The sequence below is a fragment of the Helianthus annuus genome, chromosome 5, assembly GCF_002127325.2.
Source record: "Helianthus annuus cultivar XRQ/B chromosome 5, HanXRQr2.0-SUNRISE, whole genome shotgun sequence".
Lineage (NCBI taxonomy): Eukaryota > Viridiplantae > Streptophyta > Magnoliopsida > Asterales > Asteraceae > Helianthus > Helianthus annuus.
The window spans coordinates 143,174,561-143,194,607 of record NC_035437.2 but is presented as its reverse complement, the minus strand read 5'-3'; the positions used below and the strand labels follow the sequence as shown (position 1 = coordinate 143,194,607).

Genomic DNA, 20,047 nt, shown 5'->3' with positions numbered 1-20,047 from the left:
CGTGTGAGGTTGATGATACCAAAATAAGAATTGCATTAAATGTAATATTTAAAAAGAAACTTGGTAAAGATCCGTGTGCAAGTTAAATGGGTATATGGTTTAGACAGAAAAACAAAAATTAAGGATGCCTAAAATTATGTCATGTGTCTTCTAAGTTTTTTATATATTTGGTAATAGAGAATAAAGATAGAAATAGGGATTATATAATTTAAAACAAAGTTAGGCTAGACGGTGTGGGCTTCGTCCCACCCCCGTCGTGGCCCAGCGACGATCTGCCACCCATTTCTCCCCTCCCGTCGTCGTCGAGTTCGTCGAGCCTAGGACGATCGAGACGCTCTACAAAAGCCAAAAAGGTGCGTTTTTTTCTCTCAGCTTTATGATTCCAAAATCTAGGGTTTTATTTTCGATTTTTAACGGCAAAGTTCAACTGATTTGCAGACTTATTGTTAGCCATATACACCCAGGATTAGATCTAGTTTTTTTCTATAATTTTGTTTCTGATTGTTAAATTGATGTGTGTTACATGTAATTGATGCGTATGTGTTGTTGTTTATTGTGTTAATCGATCGGTTTTATGTTTAGATTTGGGGAAAGTGAAGTTTTTCTTGTCGGTTAGTGGATTCATTTGAGTTTAATGAAATGTTAGGATTTTTGTTTATGTAAATTTAGGTTAAAGTGTTGTGATCATGATATGGATGATTGTTTCTCAAGTAGTGGTGTTCATGTTTTCAGTTAGGTTTTTTCCGGTTATGATTTCGGTTCGATCCAGCTGCTTGGTAGGACAATAAATGCAAAGGCGAATCTTGGTTTCCTGCTAATATGTATCATGTTTTCTTCAAGGTGGGAAGGGAAGGATTTGCATGATTTGATACCAAGAAACACAGGTGGGTCACATGTTATTATCACAACTAGGTTACCAAGAGTTATGAGTTTTGATCCAATGCAACTTCAACCGTTGCTGTTATATTATTAATTAATTTAGCAATGTTTTTTTAATATAATCTTAATGAAAACAGGCATCTATGGGGCGATGGGTTTGGTAGGAAACTTTATATGCTCAACAACGGGAATCGATAGTACAGGAGGATACTCGCCATCTTTAGATGCCATTGTGCAAGGACTTGGATATGCTGCTCCACCAATTATGGCTCTTCTGTTTATACTAGTCGTACGGTGGATTTGTTAACAATATATTAGTTTTTGTTGATTTTTAATGTTTGTTGTAGATGACTAAAGATCGATGATGTGGTTATTGTTGTACAGGATGAAGTTGTGAAAGTGTCGCCTCATGCTCGTGCAATACGGGATGTAGAAGATGAGGAGTTACGAAGTTTTTTCTATGGAATGTCTCCATGGCAGGTAACTAAGGCTCGTTATAGTGTGTTTGGGTGTTGATTTAAAAGTTGTTATGTGATTTTGAATATTTCATCATAATGATAGCTTTTGTAAACTTGTTGCAGTTTATAATGATATTGCAGCAAGCTCAGTTGGTGAGGAGCTATTTTACCGCGCTGCTGTTCAGGTGAGTTGACTAAGCAAATCACGGAATAATATGAAACTTTACAATTGTTTTTCCATTTCTTGACCTTCATTTGTATCTATGTAGGGTGCATTAGCAGAGGTGTTTTTGAGGTGGAATGATCTTGTCACGAATGCATCAGGAATGGCTGCACTGGTATGATGACTTCAACTTTTCCTGTTAAGTTTTTTATAGCTGGCAAAATGGGTGGGTCGGGTGACAGTCGAAATAAATAACTTGAGGGCAACATCTGACCCGTTTTTCTTTGATTTGCAGACCGGGGTTCTGCCTCCATATGTGCCATTTGCTCAAGCATTTGCAGCAGTTATCACAGCTGCACTTACACTTACAGGATCGCTTTATTAATGCAACTTTATGTTGTCTGTTTATGTAAAAAAAGTAGAAGATTAAAAAAATAAAAACATAAAAGTGGTGGGGTAGGATCATCTAGGACCATCCTCCCATACCCTCTAGTTTTGTGGGATGGACCATCCTTGGGAGGACTATGATGTGGCGCCTACGTGGCGGATCATCCTCCAAGGGAGGACCATCACCATACCCTCTAGCCTTAGTTGTTTTTGTAATCCACTTGTTGATGATAGTAATGTGATTTGAGATTTGAAGCATTTTTTTAGTAATTATGATTTGAGGTTTGAATTGGAGCGAACTTCCGAGTTAATAAAACTCTCAATAATATAATTTAAAATTTATTTGCTACCAACTAGTTTGGAGAGATTTTATTTTTTAAGGTTGGTGTTATAACTTTTTCAAACTACAACCCTACAAAAAAATATAATAATAATAATAATAGTGTATTAATGTTTATATTTATTTACACAGAAATGATAAAGTAAGTTGTACCATATACTTATCCATTTTAAGAATATTTAAATTATTGATCATTTATGCATTTTTAGTTATAAATTAAAATTAGATATTAATTAATAAATAATATTATTAATGAACTGTAGAAGAAAATGTCATCTGACATTAGTTGGAATCATTTATTATAATTTAGAAGATTAGATTAGATATCTTTTTTAACGACTAACGGATAAAAGTCTGGCTATCTGGGGTAACCCAATAACAAAAGCCAAAAGGGGATTCCTTACATCCACGATCATAGACGACGCTGGATAAGCCAAGTCCATCATCTTCAGTTTCGATTGAGACTTGTGGCTCTCAACCATGATTCTTCACTTCCTATCTAATGCCAATTGAGGTACAGCTCATTAGCATGTTTTGTATATAATTCATATATGAGTAAATTACAAAACTCGTCCTTTATGTTGACACCAGATTGCAAAGTGTGACATTTGTCTTTAAAAGTGATGAGATTCGTACCTTATGTTTGCAAATTGTAACACGTTACGTCCTTTACCCCAAACTCAATTAGTTTTCAATGTTAAATCAGGGTATATTGGTAATTTTACTAATTTCAATATCTCTAATAATTAAAACAAAAAAAAAGAATTTAAAAAAATAAAAATATAAAAAATTCAGATCTCTCTCTCTCTCTCATAACTCCTATTCCCTCTCTCTCATAACTCCCATTCTATCTCTCTCTTAACTCTCTCTCTCCCCCCTCTCTCTAATCACCACTCTAGCACCACCACCATAAACAACCCTCTCTCTTCTGATCCACCACCACTCTAGCCACCGCCACCCAACCACAACCACTATCCGGCCACCGCCATCCAACCACAAGCACCATCTACCACAACCGCCACCCGCCCACCGCCACCCATCCTCTCCAATCACAGATTTGTAACACCTCTGCCACCACTTCCTCTTTAACACCGCCACCACCGCCTCTTTTAAACACTTCCGCTACCGCTTCCCGTAAACACCCCTGCCACCACCTCCCTTTAATACCTCAATAAAATTAGGCTCAATTTCACAACATCTATCATAAAACTCAACGATTTGAAACGAAAAACTACGATGAAACATGATACCCTGAGCATTAGAACATATCTTCATGAAAAATGTGTTTAATCTCAACATCTCAATAAACTTAGGTACAGTCTCACTAAATTTATCATAAAACTCCACGATTCAGAACTACAAACTACTATGAAACGCGTTACCTGAGCATTAGAACAAATTTTCAGTTTGGATAGGGTTATTGTATTCATTGTTCTGTTTTGGTCAAGTTCTTTGGTGAAATTGGGGATATGAAAAAACAGAGGAAGAAGAAGATAGAATTTAGGTGGCGGGCGGTGGTGCAATGGCGGCGGCAGTAGTGGTTGGAGAAAGTGGTGATGGCCGGTGGTAGACAGTTAGAGAGCGAGAGAGAGAGAGAGAGAGAGAGAGAGAGAGAGAGAGAGAGAGAGAGAGAGAGAAAGAGAGAGAGTTGAGATAGAGAGAGGGTATATATATATAGAAACGGGATCGGGAGAAAACGCTCAAAAGTGTGAGAACGGTGAGAACGCTTCCTGGCCCAACACGTGTCATGCCGCTTAGAAAAGGGCGGAGGGGCTTTTTTGTCCTTTCATCTTCTGCTTTTCCAGTTCCGCTTTCCCAATGTTGTTTTAATTTTTGGTTTTTAAGATTTTTGGTGTTAACCAAATTCAATAACTAATGGCGTTTTAATGGTTTCATTGTATCAACATTTTGGCGTTTATGGCGTTTATTCACAACGTCTGCCATTGGAGCCCAGGGGGGCAGGAAATCTATTTGAATGACGTTTTTCAAGGGGTTTTAAACAAGATGGCTCATTATTCTATTATTTTTTATAAACATTTGTTGGTGCATTACATCTGTTGATTTCGTCTTGGATCAAGTCTTAGTCTTAGAATGTTAGATTAGGGCTCCTTGTACGAGAAAACAGGAGATTGTAAGTGTATAGTGAGTTAGGTCCGCTTATATGGTCATTAGGAAGTAGGTCCGCTTATATGGACATGTAAGGTCCGCTTATATGGACATGTCCATATAAGCGAACCACCATGCCCTATATAAGGGACATATGAGCGGATCTAGGCAGTAGTTGTAGGTGTGGTCTTGTTTGGTACGGCGAAGCCCAGCCAAATCGTCTCCAGAGCTTGTAACTTGTTATAAAGAGCAATAAACAGAGACAAATTAGTGAAATCAAGCTAAACAAAGACTGAATCAATGAATTCCACCTCTGATTCAGTATGAGCACTCTTCTGATCGAATCGTCAGGTGGTATAACGATCCTACATGTGGTATCAGAGCTCAGGAGGAAGAGTTCTTATTGTTTTGCTCGTTTTCGCTCAAAAATTCTGATTTCTACACCTTCTTTCATCATTTCAGAGAGTTTTACCGGTCAAAATTGGATCAAAATTTCACAGATTGTGTGTTATTGGACGTAGACAAACCCTGGAAAGTTTTGGACCAAAATACGGACTAAAAATGGGTGAAATCATCTTCGGACTTAGATCCGCTTATTCGGACATCACAGGTCCGCTCCAAAGACACTTTGTTTGTAGGTCCGCTCAAGAGGTTCGCTTTTAAGGACTTGATTGTTGAAGGTCCGCTCAAGAGATCCGCTTTTAGGGACATATTGAGTATAGGTCCGCTCCAAATTGCGTGGGAGGTCCACTTCAGTGAACAACAAACAGATTCGCTCTTGTGATCATCCAGTGGTTCGCTTATCTGTACTTAGTTGGTCCGCTTATTTGAATACAAGTTGGTCCGCTCTTGTGAACAACTTTGTAGATCCGCTTTTGTGAACAACTAAGATTTGTCGGGATTGTTTAGAAAAATGGCAATGGTCTTTGATGAACAAGAAAACTATTATTTTGAGAAATTTAATAATTGGAATCAAGGATTTATAGATGAGAGTTATAAAAGAGTGAGCAAGGATGGATGGGCAAAAAGGTTTAAATATTTTATATGTTTGAAAGATGAAACTTTGGACGATCTAGAAAACCGATATGGAGTCTTACTTAGATATTTGAAAAATCATGAGATATTGCTGTCAGATGCTGAAAAAATAGAAAAGTTTGCAGATGCATTACCTGTTGAATGGATTGAATGTTTGAAAAATTTAAGGAAGGATTCAAATTTTTCAAAACTACATCTAAACAGATTCATCAGCATATTGAAAACTCATGAACTTGAAAATAGAAAGAAAAGAAAAGATATGATTAAAGTGTTGGAAAATCATTTGATGGATATGGAATTAGATGTGATTGAAGAAATGAACAAGAGGATTGTTGAATGTGTCAGGGAAAAATATGTGATGAAATACGACATCAAAAGAGGTTGTTATATTGATAATAATGGAAATCCTTTTGATTTCGTTAAAATATTCTGTGCAGTTACATTCAGGGCAAAGGAAGAAGGAGCTTCAAAAGCTGAAGAATCTGTGAAGAATGAATCTTCAAGTTCTGAATCAGTGTGCTCCAAATGTGACAACTTTAAGACTAACAATGACAAACTCTTGAAGGATGCGGAAAGTTTGACATTGGAAGTCAAGAAGTTGAGCGATGAGAAGCAAGCTGATATTAAACAGATTCTGGATTTACAGGGAAATTGTGAGAAGTTGAAATCTGAGAATGTTAAACTGTTAGATGACTTAAATAGTTTAATATCAGAAAACAAGGTTTTGAAAGAAAAAGAAAAAGAGTTTGAAAGCAACAAGAAATCCTCAGAAAATGAAGATTTCTGGATAAAGCTTGAGAACAAAAATCTGAAAGCTAATGAGACAAAATTTCAAGAACAGATAAAAGTTTTGGAAAATGAAAAGTCTGTTCTTGAAAACTTGAAGAATGAGAATGAAAATTCAATCAAGTTTCATCTTGAAAGAATATCTCAGCTTGAAAATGAAGCCGAGAATTCAAGAAACAAGATTGATGAACTTGAAAAGAAATTGATAGGTTTTGTGACTGCATCAGACAATTTGAATTTTCCCTGTCCGAAACCAATCAATTCAGTTCCAATAAGTGATGATGTCACAAACTTTGACAATGTCAAAGTTGAAGATTGTGATGTGAAATCTGATGATGAAAATGAAAATATTGAAAAGCAAAAATTGTTTTTAAAATTAAAAGAAAAATTTCAGAAAACTGTTCTGCAATCAACTGAAAAAAGGTGAATACTCTAAGCAAAAATCTTTGAAGAAGAAAGTGGAACAGAAACAAAAAATTAAAAATGAGAAAAATTTTCAAAAAGATAATAAAAGTTCGTCAGATCGATCATCCAATCAAAATCAAAAATCACAAAAATTGAAAAATGAAAACTCAAAAATTGTAGGTAATAAGTGGTGCAGGTTGGACCACAGTGCTCAAAAGTCAAATCCAGCAAACATGAGGAAGGATTACCACAAAGCCAGACAATGCTATGATCTGAGCGTTTGGTGTGATGGTGGTACATGGTATGATAACAGAGTGTGTTACCGATGCGGTTACCAAGGACACATTGCTGTTAACTGCCAAAGCTGGAATTATGAGGCAAGAAGATGCTATAATTGTCAAATTAGAGGTCACATTGCCAGAGATTGCCCAAGAAGATCAAATGAAAGATTGAGGGCTAATTCTCAGAAAGTGGCAAAGAAAACAGTCAATGTCAAGCCCAAAGAACCGAAGGTTCAAGAACCTAAAGTTCAAGAAAAGAAAGTGAAGCTTTCTCAGGGGCGGAAAGACAGACTGCGAAAGAAGAGGAAGAAGGCGAGAGAATATCTCGAGAAGATCTTGTCCTCGGGTTCATCTGTGGTTAAGAATAAAAGTTCTGATGAATCGACTCCTTCGAGTGAAAAGTCATGCAAGACGAATTCATCAGATACAAATCTGAGGACAAAAGAAGAAAAGAAGAAGAAGAAAATGGTCGGCGATGAATCTGATGTGTCAAAGTCAGACAAGCCACCTGCAGGCAATGATTCTGGTTCGTCAAAACCAGAGGAGCCATTGGTTGAGGTAAAAAAGGAGAATTCAGGTTTAACAATGGATGATGCAAATTTTCCACCATTGTTGAACAAGAATTCAAAATCAGCCAAGGACAGTCAGGCTTGGGTGAATCTGTTTAAATAGAAAAACCTGATGCCGGAGTTCCCAGGTTGGTAAAAGTGGAACATGAATCGGCACATTTCTTGAGAAATTTCACTTAGGTGATTTTTCGCCTTACATGTGGTAAATCAGGGACATTAAGTTGTACTTGATTTTCTACAAATGGTTTATGGTAGAACTGAAAATGTAAAATCTGTTGTGTGGATGAAGAAAACAAGATGATGAGACAACCCCGAACCTACAAATGATTGGTAAACAAACTAATTTTTTTTCGGAAAAACCATACTGATTAAAACAAAATTAAGTGTTTTGAGATCACAATGGGAAAATAGTTTGTTGTGAGGGGGAGTTCTGATTGTTTATGCCAGGTGGATGGAGGATTGAAGTGATTCTCATCATGTTGTCAACTTTGTACAGTTTGTTTCAAAATTTTCCCAGAAAATCAAAATTGAAACATATTTTGATTTTAGGGGGAGAAAAATTTAAAAAAAATTAGAAAATTTGAAAATGTCAAAAACATTGAAAAACTAAAAATGAGTTTTAGTGCGAATAGGGGAAATGATAGTACATCAGATAGACTGGCACAGTACGCTAAAGATTTGTAATATATAAATGCAATTAAGCAGTCTCGCTAAAGATGTGTCGGTAGGTTTTCTCAGAATTAGTAGATCAGTTTGGGATATAAACATAAAATTAACTTGCGTCTACGTGGGGAACATCTCCAGGATATATAGGTAACCCCTGAAATCCTGTTTGAAGGGTCCCGTATTCTGAGGTACTTGGTCTTTATGCTCAGTGATATCTGGGGTATTATCCCGGGACTTCTGCTGTATGGAAGTACTTACCTAGTCCCCGGATAATACTTTCTGCAAAAAGCTTTGAAATACAAGCTCGCCCTCAGCAATTTGATTAAACAATAAAATTGATAATCTTTGCTGTTGTAACAAAAGATCCTCTAAAGGGGACTCACCAAAAGTCGAAGCCGTCATCTCTCTGCGTATACGGAAGTATCGACCTGAGCTCTCACGGCCCTCGCACATAACCCCTTAACAGATATCAGCTGTGGTATACTCACCTGTAAGACTAAATATTGGGGTCTGGATACGGGAGTATATACTGAGGTGGGACACATGTAGATGTTTAAGTTCTAAAACACTAAATCTGTATCCCAAACAGGTTGAACATTTTGTGAGAATTTAAGTGGATCAATATATCGACAATCAACGCGAACTGTTTAAAAGCTTAAAATGAAATAACAGCTTAACGGTGCTTGTGTCTTATCAACAGCTAATATGATCCTATTGCACGAACTCACAAAAATATTGTTTGTACATATTTCATATCTGCATTTAAAATTATGTTTCTACTTTATGTCTCATATTTTGAAAATTCCAAAAAGAGTTTCGACAACTAATGTTGAAGAGCTGATATTCCAAATCTCAAAGGCTAAACAAGACGAACTGATGGTTGGATAAGAGTGTTTGAGTTGAAAATTTTGAAATGTTTAAGATGATTCATTAATTTGAATTAGAATTTGGAATGTTTCAAATTGTTGATAAATTTTAAATGTGAAAAATTCTCGAATGTATAGTTGATTCATTAAGTTGAATCACAATTATGTTGGTTTGTGATAGAGTGTTTGAGTTGTGCAGGTTTCTGATCCTGTTGTTACGGAAAGCCAGGAGATACTTCAGAACCTGAGAAGAAGTTTAAACTGATAAAGCCAGGAGTTGATTTCAATGGTGATAACGAATTCCAGACGGTGATCCCAGCATGATGATAGGGGGAGTCTGATGAGAGTTAGAGCCAGAGAAAGATTCAGGTACATGATTCCAGGAGAAATTCTTGAAGAAGACCAATCAAGATTGAAGCTATCATGTTGAAGACTCTCACTAAAGATTTCGTCAACATCCAAGGGGGAGTCTGTTGGTGCAGTTGTCTGTCGACTACATCTTAGTTCGAGTCCAAGATAGGTAAAGAGAAGCCCAAAGACTGATCAAGACTGAAGAAGTGCAGATATGAAGTTGCCAAAGACTTGATGAACGACTCCATCAACATCTGAACGGGAGTCTGTTGGTGCATTACATATGTTGATTTCGTCTTGGATCAAGTCTTAGTCTTAGAATGTTAGATTAGGGCTCATTGTACAAGAAAACAGGAGATTGTATGTGTATAGTGAGTTAGGTCCGCTTATATGGTCATTAGGAAGTAGGTCCGCTTATACGTACACATGTAGGTCCGCTTATATGGACATGTAAGGTCCGCTTATATGGACATGTCCATATAAGCGAACCACCATGCCCTATATAAGGGACATATGAGCGGATCTAGGCAGTAGTTGTAGGTGTGGTCTTGTTTGGTACGACGAAGCCCTGCCAAATCGTCTCCAGAGCTTGTAACTTGTTATAAAGAGCAATAAACAGAGACAAATTAGTGAAATCAAGCTAAACAAAGACTGAATCAATGAATTCCGCCTCTGATGAGCACTCTTCTGATCGACTCGTCAGGTCGTATAACGATCCTACAACATTTTGGCGTTTGGGTTATCTTGGCGTTTTACAATTGTTGGATTATATTTCAGCCACAGTAAAAAAAAAAAATACAAGTGAAGAAAATAAATTAAAAATCCTAATCGGATCTCTCTTCACAATATTCACTGTCATCAGTCTCTCTGTTCTTTAATAGTACAAGAACTGACACCAAAATATGGCGTTTTATGTAAAACTTAACAAACCCATCGGTTTGATTATTTTGCCTGCTCGTCTGTTATAGTGGCTTTTTTTGTGGATGTTTGGGGACATAGATCTATGACGTGTGGGTGGGTTTTTTGCTTTTTCTTCATGTTGATCTTCTTCTTTATCATCATCCCACTCTTCAGTGTCATTGATCTCTTCTCCTCATCTAAGCCTTCTTCAAGAACAAAATATACAAAATGCCATATGACTGACATTAGTATCTTTTTCTTGAATTTTTATCCATCTCATGCAGCAAAATCTTACTGAGTTACTTGCCTCCTAACAATTCATTCAGTGAAACTTAGCGAATAAGAATACTGAATATCCAAGAAAGCATATTAGCCATCTTTGATTTTTTTGGCGTTTTACAGTGAGTGGAATTTTAGTATTATTGGCGTTTGTTTTCTTTTTTTTTTGTTTGATCAAATGGAAGTTACTGTGATGTATCATTGTCACGGCCCCCGACCCGGTTTGACCCATTTCAGGAGCCGCGGGACAGAAATCCCGTGATATTTTATTTATGTGATTTTAGCAGCGGAAATTTTAACATCAGGATCGTTGTAAAGCTAAAACTTTTCTCGATTATTTTATTTCACAATTCGGGATAAACCCCGATAATTTACAATACATAAGTTTTAGTGATAAATCCTTATTTCAAAACATATTTCTTTATTTTATACTGAGCCACTATTTTAAGCTTGAAATGCTCCTCAGCACTTTTCCTGATTTATAGTAGATCACCTGAAACATGTTTGAAAAGGGTTTTGTCAGCGGGGAAATACTGAGTGAATCATTCTATTTACTGAAAACGACACCTTTGTTATAATTTACAGTATCAAGAGTTTTTACATATGTTTATTATCAACCAACTTTCAAGAATAGGTATTTGTCACAGACCAGCTCTGTGACTGTGGTCATATCACCATTGGCTGTCCCAATGAGTGACGTATATCACTTTAGGCTCGCCCACCTAATGTGAAGGAAACAATAATAATAATAATAATAATAATAATATTGTGCACAATACCCCACATACCGGCTGTAATTTGGTGATTACATAAACTTAATCACTGTAATTATAATTCTGAAAAATGATTTGGAGTATTGTAAAACAGTTAATAAAAAGAAGAATGACTCACAAACTGTGAGAAAAGAGTTTATAAAAGGGGAATGACTCACATTGCAAATTTAGTATGGATAGAATATGATTTAGCCTTGTTAACCTAATTTCAACAATAATGCACACAAAACAGGGTTAGTGATCAATACAGCAGTTACGATAACTCACAAGATCAAATTCTCACAATGAACGACAAAGTGCGATACTTAAACTCATTCATCGAATTAACGACGAACGACAAAGTATAACCCTAATGTGGGCAGCACTTAAACATTCTTTGGATATATTGATCTCGGAAAATGAATCGTAATAGCGATCGAGTAATTACCCTGTTTTGCGGCAGCGTTTCGATATTAGTGTGTGTTGTGAACGATTTTTATAATATCTCAGAGCATAATTCAAGTTTGAACGTCGAATGAACAGCAAATTTCAAGTGCCAACATCACCTATTTATATCTGGAAAATGCTCCCCCTCGCGCCACGCGAAAGAGATATGTGTACCCGTCGCGTGGCGCGACGGGTCTACTTCCTAGCCTAGGTTGTTTCGTGTCCCAGATAGCTTTGCTGAGTAAATGTACGAATGATTTTCATTTCTACAGCAAAATTAGAAGATAAATATCCACTAGGGTTTAACCCCCCTGAGTTTTAGGGGCCCTGATCCTGATTCCGATTGTTTCGAAAATTTTAGGGTTAGTGCAGAATTATTTGGGTGTCTCAATTAGGGTTTCCTTATTGACTAATTATCATCCTAATTATGGATTTTAATGAGAATTGTTACATCCTCCCCACCTTAAGAAAAATCTCGTCCTCGAGATTTATTGAAATAGATGAGGGTATTTCCGCTTCATTTCTGACTCTAGCTCCCAAGTATATTCTGGTCCTCTCTTTGAATACCATTTGACTTTCACCAGTACTAGTCGCTTGTGTTTGAGAAACTTGATTTTCTTATCTTCTATTTGTAAAGGTTTTTCTATAAATTTCAGCTTTTCATTTACCTCCACATCTTGAAGAGGTACTACCAAGGATTCGTCTGATAGACATTTCTTAAGATTGGATACATGAAATACATCATGTACTCCAGCTAGTTCTTCTGGTAGTTGTAAGCGATAAGCAACTGGTCCGATTCGTTGAATCACTGGGAATGGTCCAACATATCTTGGACTCAGTTTTCCTTTCTTACCGAATCGTACTACTCTTTTCCAAGGAAATACTTTTAAAAGTACTTTGTCTCCTATCTGGAATTCGAGTGGCTTGCGACGATTGTCTGCATAGCTTTTCTGGCGATCTCTGGCTGTTTTCAATCTTTCCTTGATTTGAGTTATCTTGTCTGTGGTTTCTTGCACGACTTCTGGACCTGATAATTGACTTTCTCCTATTTCCGCCCAACATACGGGTGTTCTGCACTTGCGTCCATACAGTGCTTCGAATGGAGCGGCTTCGATACTTGAGTGATAACTATTGTTATAGGAGAATTCAATTAATGGTAAATGATTATCCCAATTACCTCCAAAGTCAATTACACATGCACGGAGCATGTCTTCCAGAGTTTGGATCGTCTTTGTCCGTCCGTTTGTGGATGATATGCGGTACTTAGATTGAGTCGGGTTCCCATTGATTCTTGGAAACTTGTCCAGAAACGGGAAGTGAAACGACTATCTCTATCTGATACAATGGAGAGTGGAACTCCATGTAAGGATACTATTTCATCTACATACAATTTGGCTAACCTTTCCATACTAAAGGTTTCATTTATTGGTAGAAAATGAGCTGATTTGGTTAATCGATCCACGATTACCCAAATGGCATCATTACCTTTTCTGGTTTTGGGTAACTTAGTAACAAAGTCCATTGTTATGAGTTCCCATTTCCATACAGGCATTTCTAACTGTTGTAGCAGACCTGAAGGTTTCTGATGTTCGGCTTTAACTTGTGAACAAGTTAGACACTTAGATACGTATTTGGCTATATCCTTCTTCATTCCTATCCACCAGAAATTCTTTCTTAAATCTTGGTACATCTTATTGTTTCCTGGATGGACAGTATACCTAGATTTATGAGCTTCGTCTAAAATCTTTGATCTTAAATTTCCTTGTTTAGGTACCCAAATTCTGCTGTTATGGAATTTCCAGATTCCATCCTTTCTTTGTTCTAATTCTTTTAGGTAACCTTTCATCCTTCGGCATCATCCTTGATTGCCGTTTCATGAATTCCTTCAATCGTTCCATTAAATCTACTTGTAGATTTATTCTAAGAGCACGGACTCGCTTTTGCTTTTCATGGAACTTACGACTTAAGGCGTCTGCGACTACGTTTGCCTTTCCTTCGTGATATTGAATATCACAATCGTAATCACTCAGGATTTCCATCCATCTTCTTTGCCTCATGTTTAATTCTTTTTGCCCAAATATATATCTTAAACTCTTATGATCTGTATAAACAGTAAACTTACTTCCATACAGATAATGTCTCCATATCTTAAGGGCAAAAACTATAGCTCCTAATTCTAAATCATGAGTCGTATAGTTTTCTTCGTGCTTTTTCAATTGTCTGGAAGCATACGCAATTACCTTCTTGCGTTGCATCAACACACATCCGTATCCTAATTTTGAAGCATCACAATATACCTCAAAATCTTCTGTTCCTTCTGGTAACGCTAAGATTGGAGCTTTGGTTAATTTCTGCTTTAAGATTCTGAAGGATTCTTCTTGTTTAGGTCCCCACTCAAACTTGGTGGCTTTACAGGTTAGCTTAGTTAATGGTACAGCTATCTTGGAAAAATCCTTAATAAACCGTCTATAATATCCAGCTAATCCTATAAAACTTCTAATTTCCATTGCAGTTTGCGGAACTTTCCAATTGGTAATTGCTTCTATCTTAGCAGGATCTACGTGAATACCTTCGTGATTCACCATGTGTCCTAAAAATTGCACTTCTTGTAGCCAAAATTCACATTTTGAGAATTTAGCGTACAACTTTTCTTTTCTTAACAAAGTTAAGAGTACATGCAAGTGCTGACAATGTTCGACCTGACTTTTTGAATAAATAAGTATATCGTCTATGAAGACAATTACAAATTTATCCAAATATGGTTTACAGATCCTGTTCATCATGTCCATAAATGCTGCAGGTGCATTTGTTAATCCAAAGGGCATGACTGTAAACTCATAATGTCCATACCTAGTCCTAAATGCAGTTTTAGGTATGTCTTCTTCTTGAACCTTTAATTGATGATATCCGGAGCGCAAGTCTATCTTAGAAAAATATTTAGCGCCTTGTAATTGATCGAAAAGATCATCAATCCTAGGTAATGGGTATCGATTCTTAATTGTAACCTTATTCAATTCTCTATAATCGATACACATTCTCATTGATCCATCTTTCTTTTTCACAAACAACACTGGTGCACCCCAAGGGGATGAACTAGGTTGTATAAATCCTTTGCTTAGTAATTCATCTAATTGCTTTTTCAATTCTAGCATTTCGGTAGGAGCTAATCGATAGGGTGCCTTGGCTATCGGTGTAGTTCCTGGAATTAGATGAATCCTAAATTCTACCTCCCTATCTGGTGGTAACCCAGGTAAATCTTCTGGAAATACATCTGGGTATTCTGAGACTACAGGGATTTCCTTAAGTTCTTTTCCTTTAGTACAAATGATTACTGAAATCATATATACTATTCCTTGCTTCCGTTCATAATTAGCAACTTTCATTACTGATATGAACTTCAGTGGCTTTCGAGGTTTATCTCCTGAAATCTTAATTATCTCTCCAGTAGGTGCTTGAATTTCTATAGAGTTTCTATCACAAATGATTTGATCATGGTTGGCTATTAACCAATCCATTCCTAACACAACATCAAACTCGGCTAATTTCATAGGCAATAGGTTTGCAGTAAATTTATGACCTAAGAGTTCTATTTCTACTTTTTGCAAAACCTGATGGATTTTGACTGAATTCCCATCTGCAGTTTCGACTGTAAAAATCTGCCTAACGGTAGTTAAAGGTAACTTAAGAGCTTGACAGAATGAAGTATTTATAAAACTTTGGTTTGCACCAGAGTCAAATAATACTTTTGCATAAATGTTGTGAACTAAAAACGTACCGGCTATCACATCCGGGATGAGTTCTGCTTCTTGAGTAGTTAGCTGGAATGCTCTGGCATTCTTCTTAGTAGCTCCTTCAGCTGCCTTGGGTTTGTTGTCTAATGGGTTAACTAACTTAGGACATTCTGGTTTGATATGTCCGACTTCCCCACAATTGTAACAAATTATGGATTTCTTTCTGCAGTTTTCTTCCCGATGTCCTGTTGTTTTGCAAAAATTGCAAAGTTTGTTACATTTTCCAAAATGTTTCTTTTTGCAAATTTTGCAAAATGGCACAGTTGAAGGTTGCCCTGTTCCTCTTTTCTTGAAATTACTACTATTACCCATCCTAAATCTTGGGTAATTTTCTGAGCTAATTCCTTCTTCCTATCTTCGTCTCGTGTGCGTATCAGTTCATCAGTTAAGGTGTTAGCTAATTCTACTGCATCGTCAATAGTGCGAGGTCTCGCAGCCTTAACGATATTTCGAATTTCACTAATTAATCCCCAAATATAGCGAGAAATGAGTACCGATTCTGGCGAAGCCAGGTTAGGTACCATTCTAGCATATTCGAAGAATGTCGAAGTATAACCACGACAATCCACACCTAACATCCAATGAGTTAGGAACTTATTTGCCATTTGTTCCTTTTCATACTCAGGACAGAATTTTCTTTCAACCAGATTCTTGAATTCTTCCCAAGTCATGGCATAAGCCCTATTTCTTCCTTTAGCTTGTAGCACAGTGTTCCACCATTCGAGTGCTTCTTCTTTAAACAAATTTGATGCGTACATGACCTGATCATCTTTGGCACACTTACTTATTGCAATTACTGCTTCGGTTTTTTCGAACCAACGCAGCGATGCAGTTGCCCCTTCGTTGCCTGCAAATTTAGTGGGTTTACAAGCAAGAAATTCCTTGAAAGTGCAACCAGGTGCTGCAGCCTTTCGTTTCTTAGGGAGTGGCGTGTGCTGGGATTCATTATCAGGATTAGCATGATTATGGCCATCGTTTATACTATTACTGAAGTTATCTTCAGTAGTACGTTTACTAGGAATGATATGTTGCGGTTCGATTGGACTTTTTACAGCAGCAACAAATGCTGGAATAGCATTAGCTATCCCTTGAGCAACAATATTTTCAATATCTTGTCTAGTCATATATGGATCCCCTGGATGTTGCTCTGACTGATTAGCTTCATTTACCGGTTCATTACCGTTATTAGCCATCTGATAATATATATTAATTAGTATCTTGATAAATAGCAATTTATATACAAACACTCAGAAAATTCATAATGCACATAAAGTCAAAACTATCGATTTCTCGATTCCATTTCATATCAGTTATAGTATGCATCACTACACACAGATATTTTACAAAATTTTATTTGGAGTTATGTTACAGACTGATTTCACTATTTACTATACTATTACACAACTATAGTTTTACCACCTTTCTATCCCTCACCATTTGTTGTTCTAAAAACGCATTTCCCTTTCATCATACTTCCAAGCAATCTGTCCCCCTATCTCCCTGATTCTATTCCCTGCATCCATCAACTCTTCACCGAAATGGCGAAGTTCAGCCATATTCTCAGTGCTCATTGGTGGATTAGGTAGGGGTTCTGGATCGAATTGCGGAAAGAAGGAATAAAGGTCGTTGACAATATTTTGAAATTGCCAATCATTCGTCCACCATTCTTCCATTTCTACAGGTTGAGCGTGGACTATTGGGTCTGGGATTGCTGGTGCAAAATTTATAGGGAGTGGATTTTCACTAGGATAGGTAAAAACATTCGTATTGACAGGCTGAACAGTTTCACAGTTTGCCAATAGAAAATCTATTTTATCCTGAAAAGTTATTCCCTGGTTTTGGTTTTGATTGGAGCTCTCTCCGATTTCTATCTGAGTTGGTCTAGAACCTTGTCCTACTTCCATTTCTATTTCGTTAGAATATTCCTCAAACTGTATTTCCATTTGCCTAGAATCTTTCCTAACTTCAGTTTCCATCTCTTGCTGTTTAGAACTCTCCTTGATTACAATTTCTTTTTCTTTTTCTAAAGGGTTGTTTATTTTAGGAAGTTTCGGAACTGGCTTTTTCCTACGAATACGACTACCCCATACATAATTCTTCTTTTTCTTTCGTTTTGGCTTTGTCAAAGGTGGAGCATGGAATTCTACAGGTTGGTCCACATCAGCCAAGTATCCAGTAAATTCTTGGGAAACTTCTATATTCACCGGGTACAGATTGAGGTTCTGAAAAGCTTCAGATATCTCGCTCATGCTGTGTAGCATATATGCAAAATGCACAGAAATGCTAAGTTAAAACTTTGGAACAAAGTTTAACAAATAAACATCAAAGTTTTATTGCACATTATTTGTACAAAATACAAGAAAGAACACACACTCAGCTTTATTTATCTACTTACTGAGAAGTACTAGTACTAGATTTAGAGTACTTTAAAGTTTTGCATTTTCCACTACAGTAGCTAGCATATACAAATTTGTCCATTTTTCATCTAACTTATCTTCCCACGGTGATTTATTAATTATCTCCTGGGTTTCCTTTTTAATCCTCTTTTCTCGGATTTGCTCCTTACTTTTCTTAATAATCATACTCCTTTTTCTAGGAGAAAGTGGGTTTTCATACTGTGCTTTACGCACAAATATTCCTTCTTCGGGAATTGTAGGGAGCTTTGAAAATTTAGTTTTGGATGAACTTCCCTCTTCGTAGACTGACCTATCTAGTTTAAGATAGATATCTTGCAACTTTTGCTTACCCATACTGTAACTAACAAATAGTCAATTAAAAACACATAATCACATAACAGTAATCAGGAAAGATTAAGTATCTGTTAAATACTTAATTAGCTTAACTCAGTGGCTCTGATACCACCTTATTTCTGTCACGGCCCCCGACCCGGTTTGACCCGTTTCAGGAGCCGCGGGACAGAAATTTCGTGATATTTTATTTATGTGATTTTAGCAGCGGAATTTTTAACATCAGGATCGTTGTAAAGCTAAAACTTTTCCCGATTATTTTATTTCACAATTCGGGATAAACCCCGATAATTTACAATACATAAGTTTTAGTGATAAATCCTTATTTCAAAACATATTTCTTTATTTTATACTGAGCCACTATTTTAAGCTTGAAATGCTCCTCAGCACTTTTCCTGATTTATAGTAGATCACCTGAAACATGTTTGAAAAGGGTTTTGTCAGCGGGGAAATACTGAGTGAATCATTCTATTTACTGAAAACGACACCTTTGTTATAATTTACAGTATCAAGAGTTTTTACATATGTTTATTATCAACCAACTTTCAAGAATAGGTATTTGTCACAGACCAGCTCTGTGACTGTGGTCATATCACCATTGGCTGTCCCAATGAGTGACGTATATCACTTTAGGCTCGCCCACCTAATGTGAAGGAAACAATAATAATAATAATAATAATATTGTGCACAATACCCCACATACCGGCTGTAATTTGGTGATTACATAAACTTAATCACTGTAATTATAATTCTGAAAAATGATTTGGAGTATTGTAAAACAGTTAATAAAAAGAAGAATGACTCACAAACTGTGAGAAAAGAGTTTATAAAAGGGGAATGACTCACATTGCAGATTTAGTATGGATAGAATATGATTTAGCCTTGTTAACCTAATTTCAACAATAATGCACACAAAACAGGGTTAGTGATCAATACAGCAGTTACGATAACTCACAAGATCAAATTCTCACAATGAACGACAAAGTGCGATACTTAAACTCATTCATCGAATTAACGACGAACGACAAAGTATAACCCTAATGTGGGCAGCACTTAAACATTCTTTGGATATATTGATCTCGGAAAATGAATCGTAATAGCGATCGAGTAATTACCCTGTTTTGCGGCAGCGTTTCGATATTAGTGTGTGTTGTGAACGATTTTTATAATATCTCAGAGCATAATTCGAGTTTGAACGTCGAATGAACAGCAAATTTCAAGTGCCAACATCACCTATTTATATCTGGAAAATGCTCCCCCTCGCGCCACGCGAAAGAGATATGTGTACCCGTCGCGTGGCGCGACGGGTCTACTTCCTAGCCTAGGTTGTTTCGTGTCCCAGATAGCTTTGCTGAGTAAATGTACGAATGATTTTCATTTCTACAGCAAAATTAGAAGATAAATATCCACTAGGGTTTAACCCCCCTGAGTTTTAGGGGCCCTGATCCTGATTCCGATTGTTTCGAAAATTTTAGGGTTAGTGCAGAATTATTTGGGTGTCTCAATTAAGGTTTCCTTATTGACTAATTATCATCCTAATTATGGATTTTAATGAGAATTGTTACAATCATTTTATAGGATCTCTTTTTGGCGCGTAAGTTAGGTGGTGCGTTATTATAATAAAGTATTCGTCTTTTCAGTTACTGTTTGTAATTATTGTTTTTGACAAGCTTTATCTCTGAAGTCTGTAACACGTCCCATCTTTCAAGTTTGGCGTTTTAGATTCTAATATAATAAATTTTCCCTATCTTCAGTTTTTCTGATTTGAAGTTACTGTTTCTAGTTACATTTTCAAGTTTGTTTTTTATTTTTTATTTTTTTGTGTTTTTTATAATTCCT

At 36.6% G+C, this 20,047-nt stretch overlaps 1 protein-coding gene across 2 annotated transcripts; it reads left to right on the top strand.

Moving 5' to 3' along the window:
• Positions 1–212: 212 nt before the first annotated feature.
• Positions 213–1,983, top strand: LOC110939303. Of its 2 annotated transcripts, none has more exons than XM_035990746.1 (7): positions 213–353; positions 841–884; positions 1,017–1,168; positions 1,264–1,359; positions 1,461–1,522; positions 1,607–1,675; positions 1,796–1,983. In XM_035990746.1, the coding sequence occupies exons 3-6, from the start codon at positions 1,031–1,033 to the stop codon at positions 1,614–1,616; spliced, it is 306 nt and encodes a 101-aa protein (XP_035846639.1). In that variant the 5' UTR covers positions 213–353; positions 841–884; positions 1,017–1,030; the 3' UTR covers positions 1,617–1,675; positions 1,796–1,983. The 2 variants fall into 2 exon arrangements, with proteins under 2 accessions (XP_035846639.1, XP_035846638.1); XM_035990745.1 differs by having other exon boundaries at positions 733–884.
• The last annotated feature ends 18,064 nt before the right edge of the window (positions 1,984–20,047 follow it).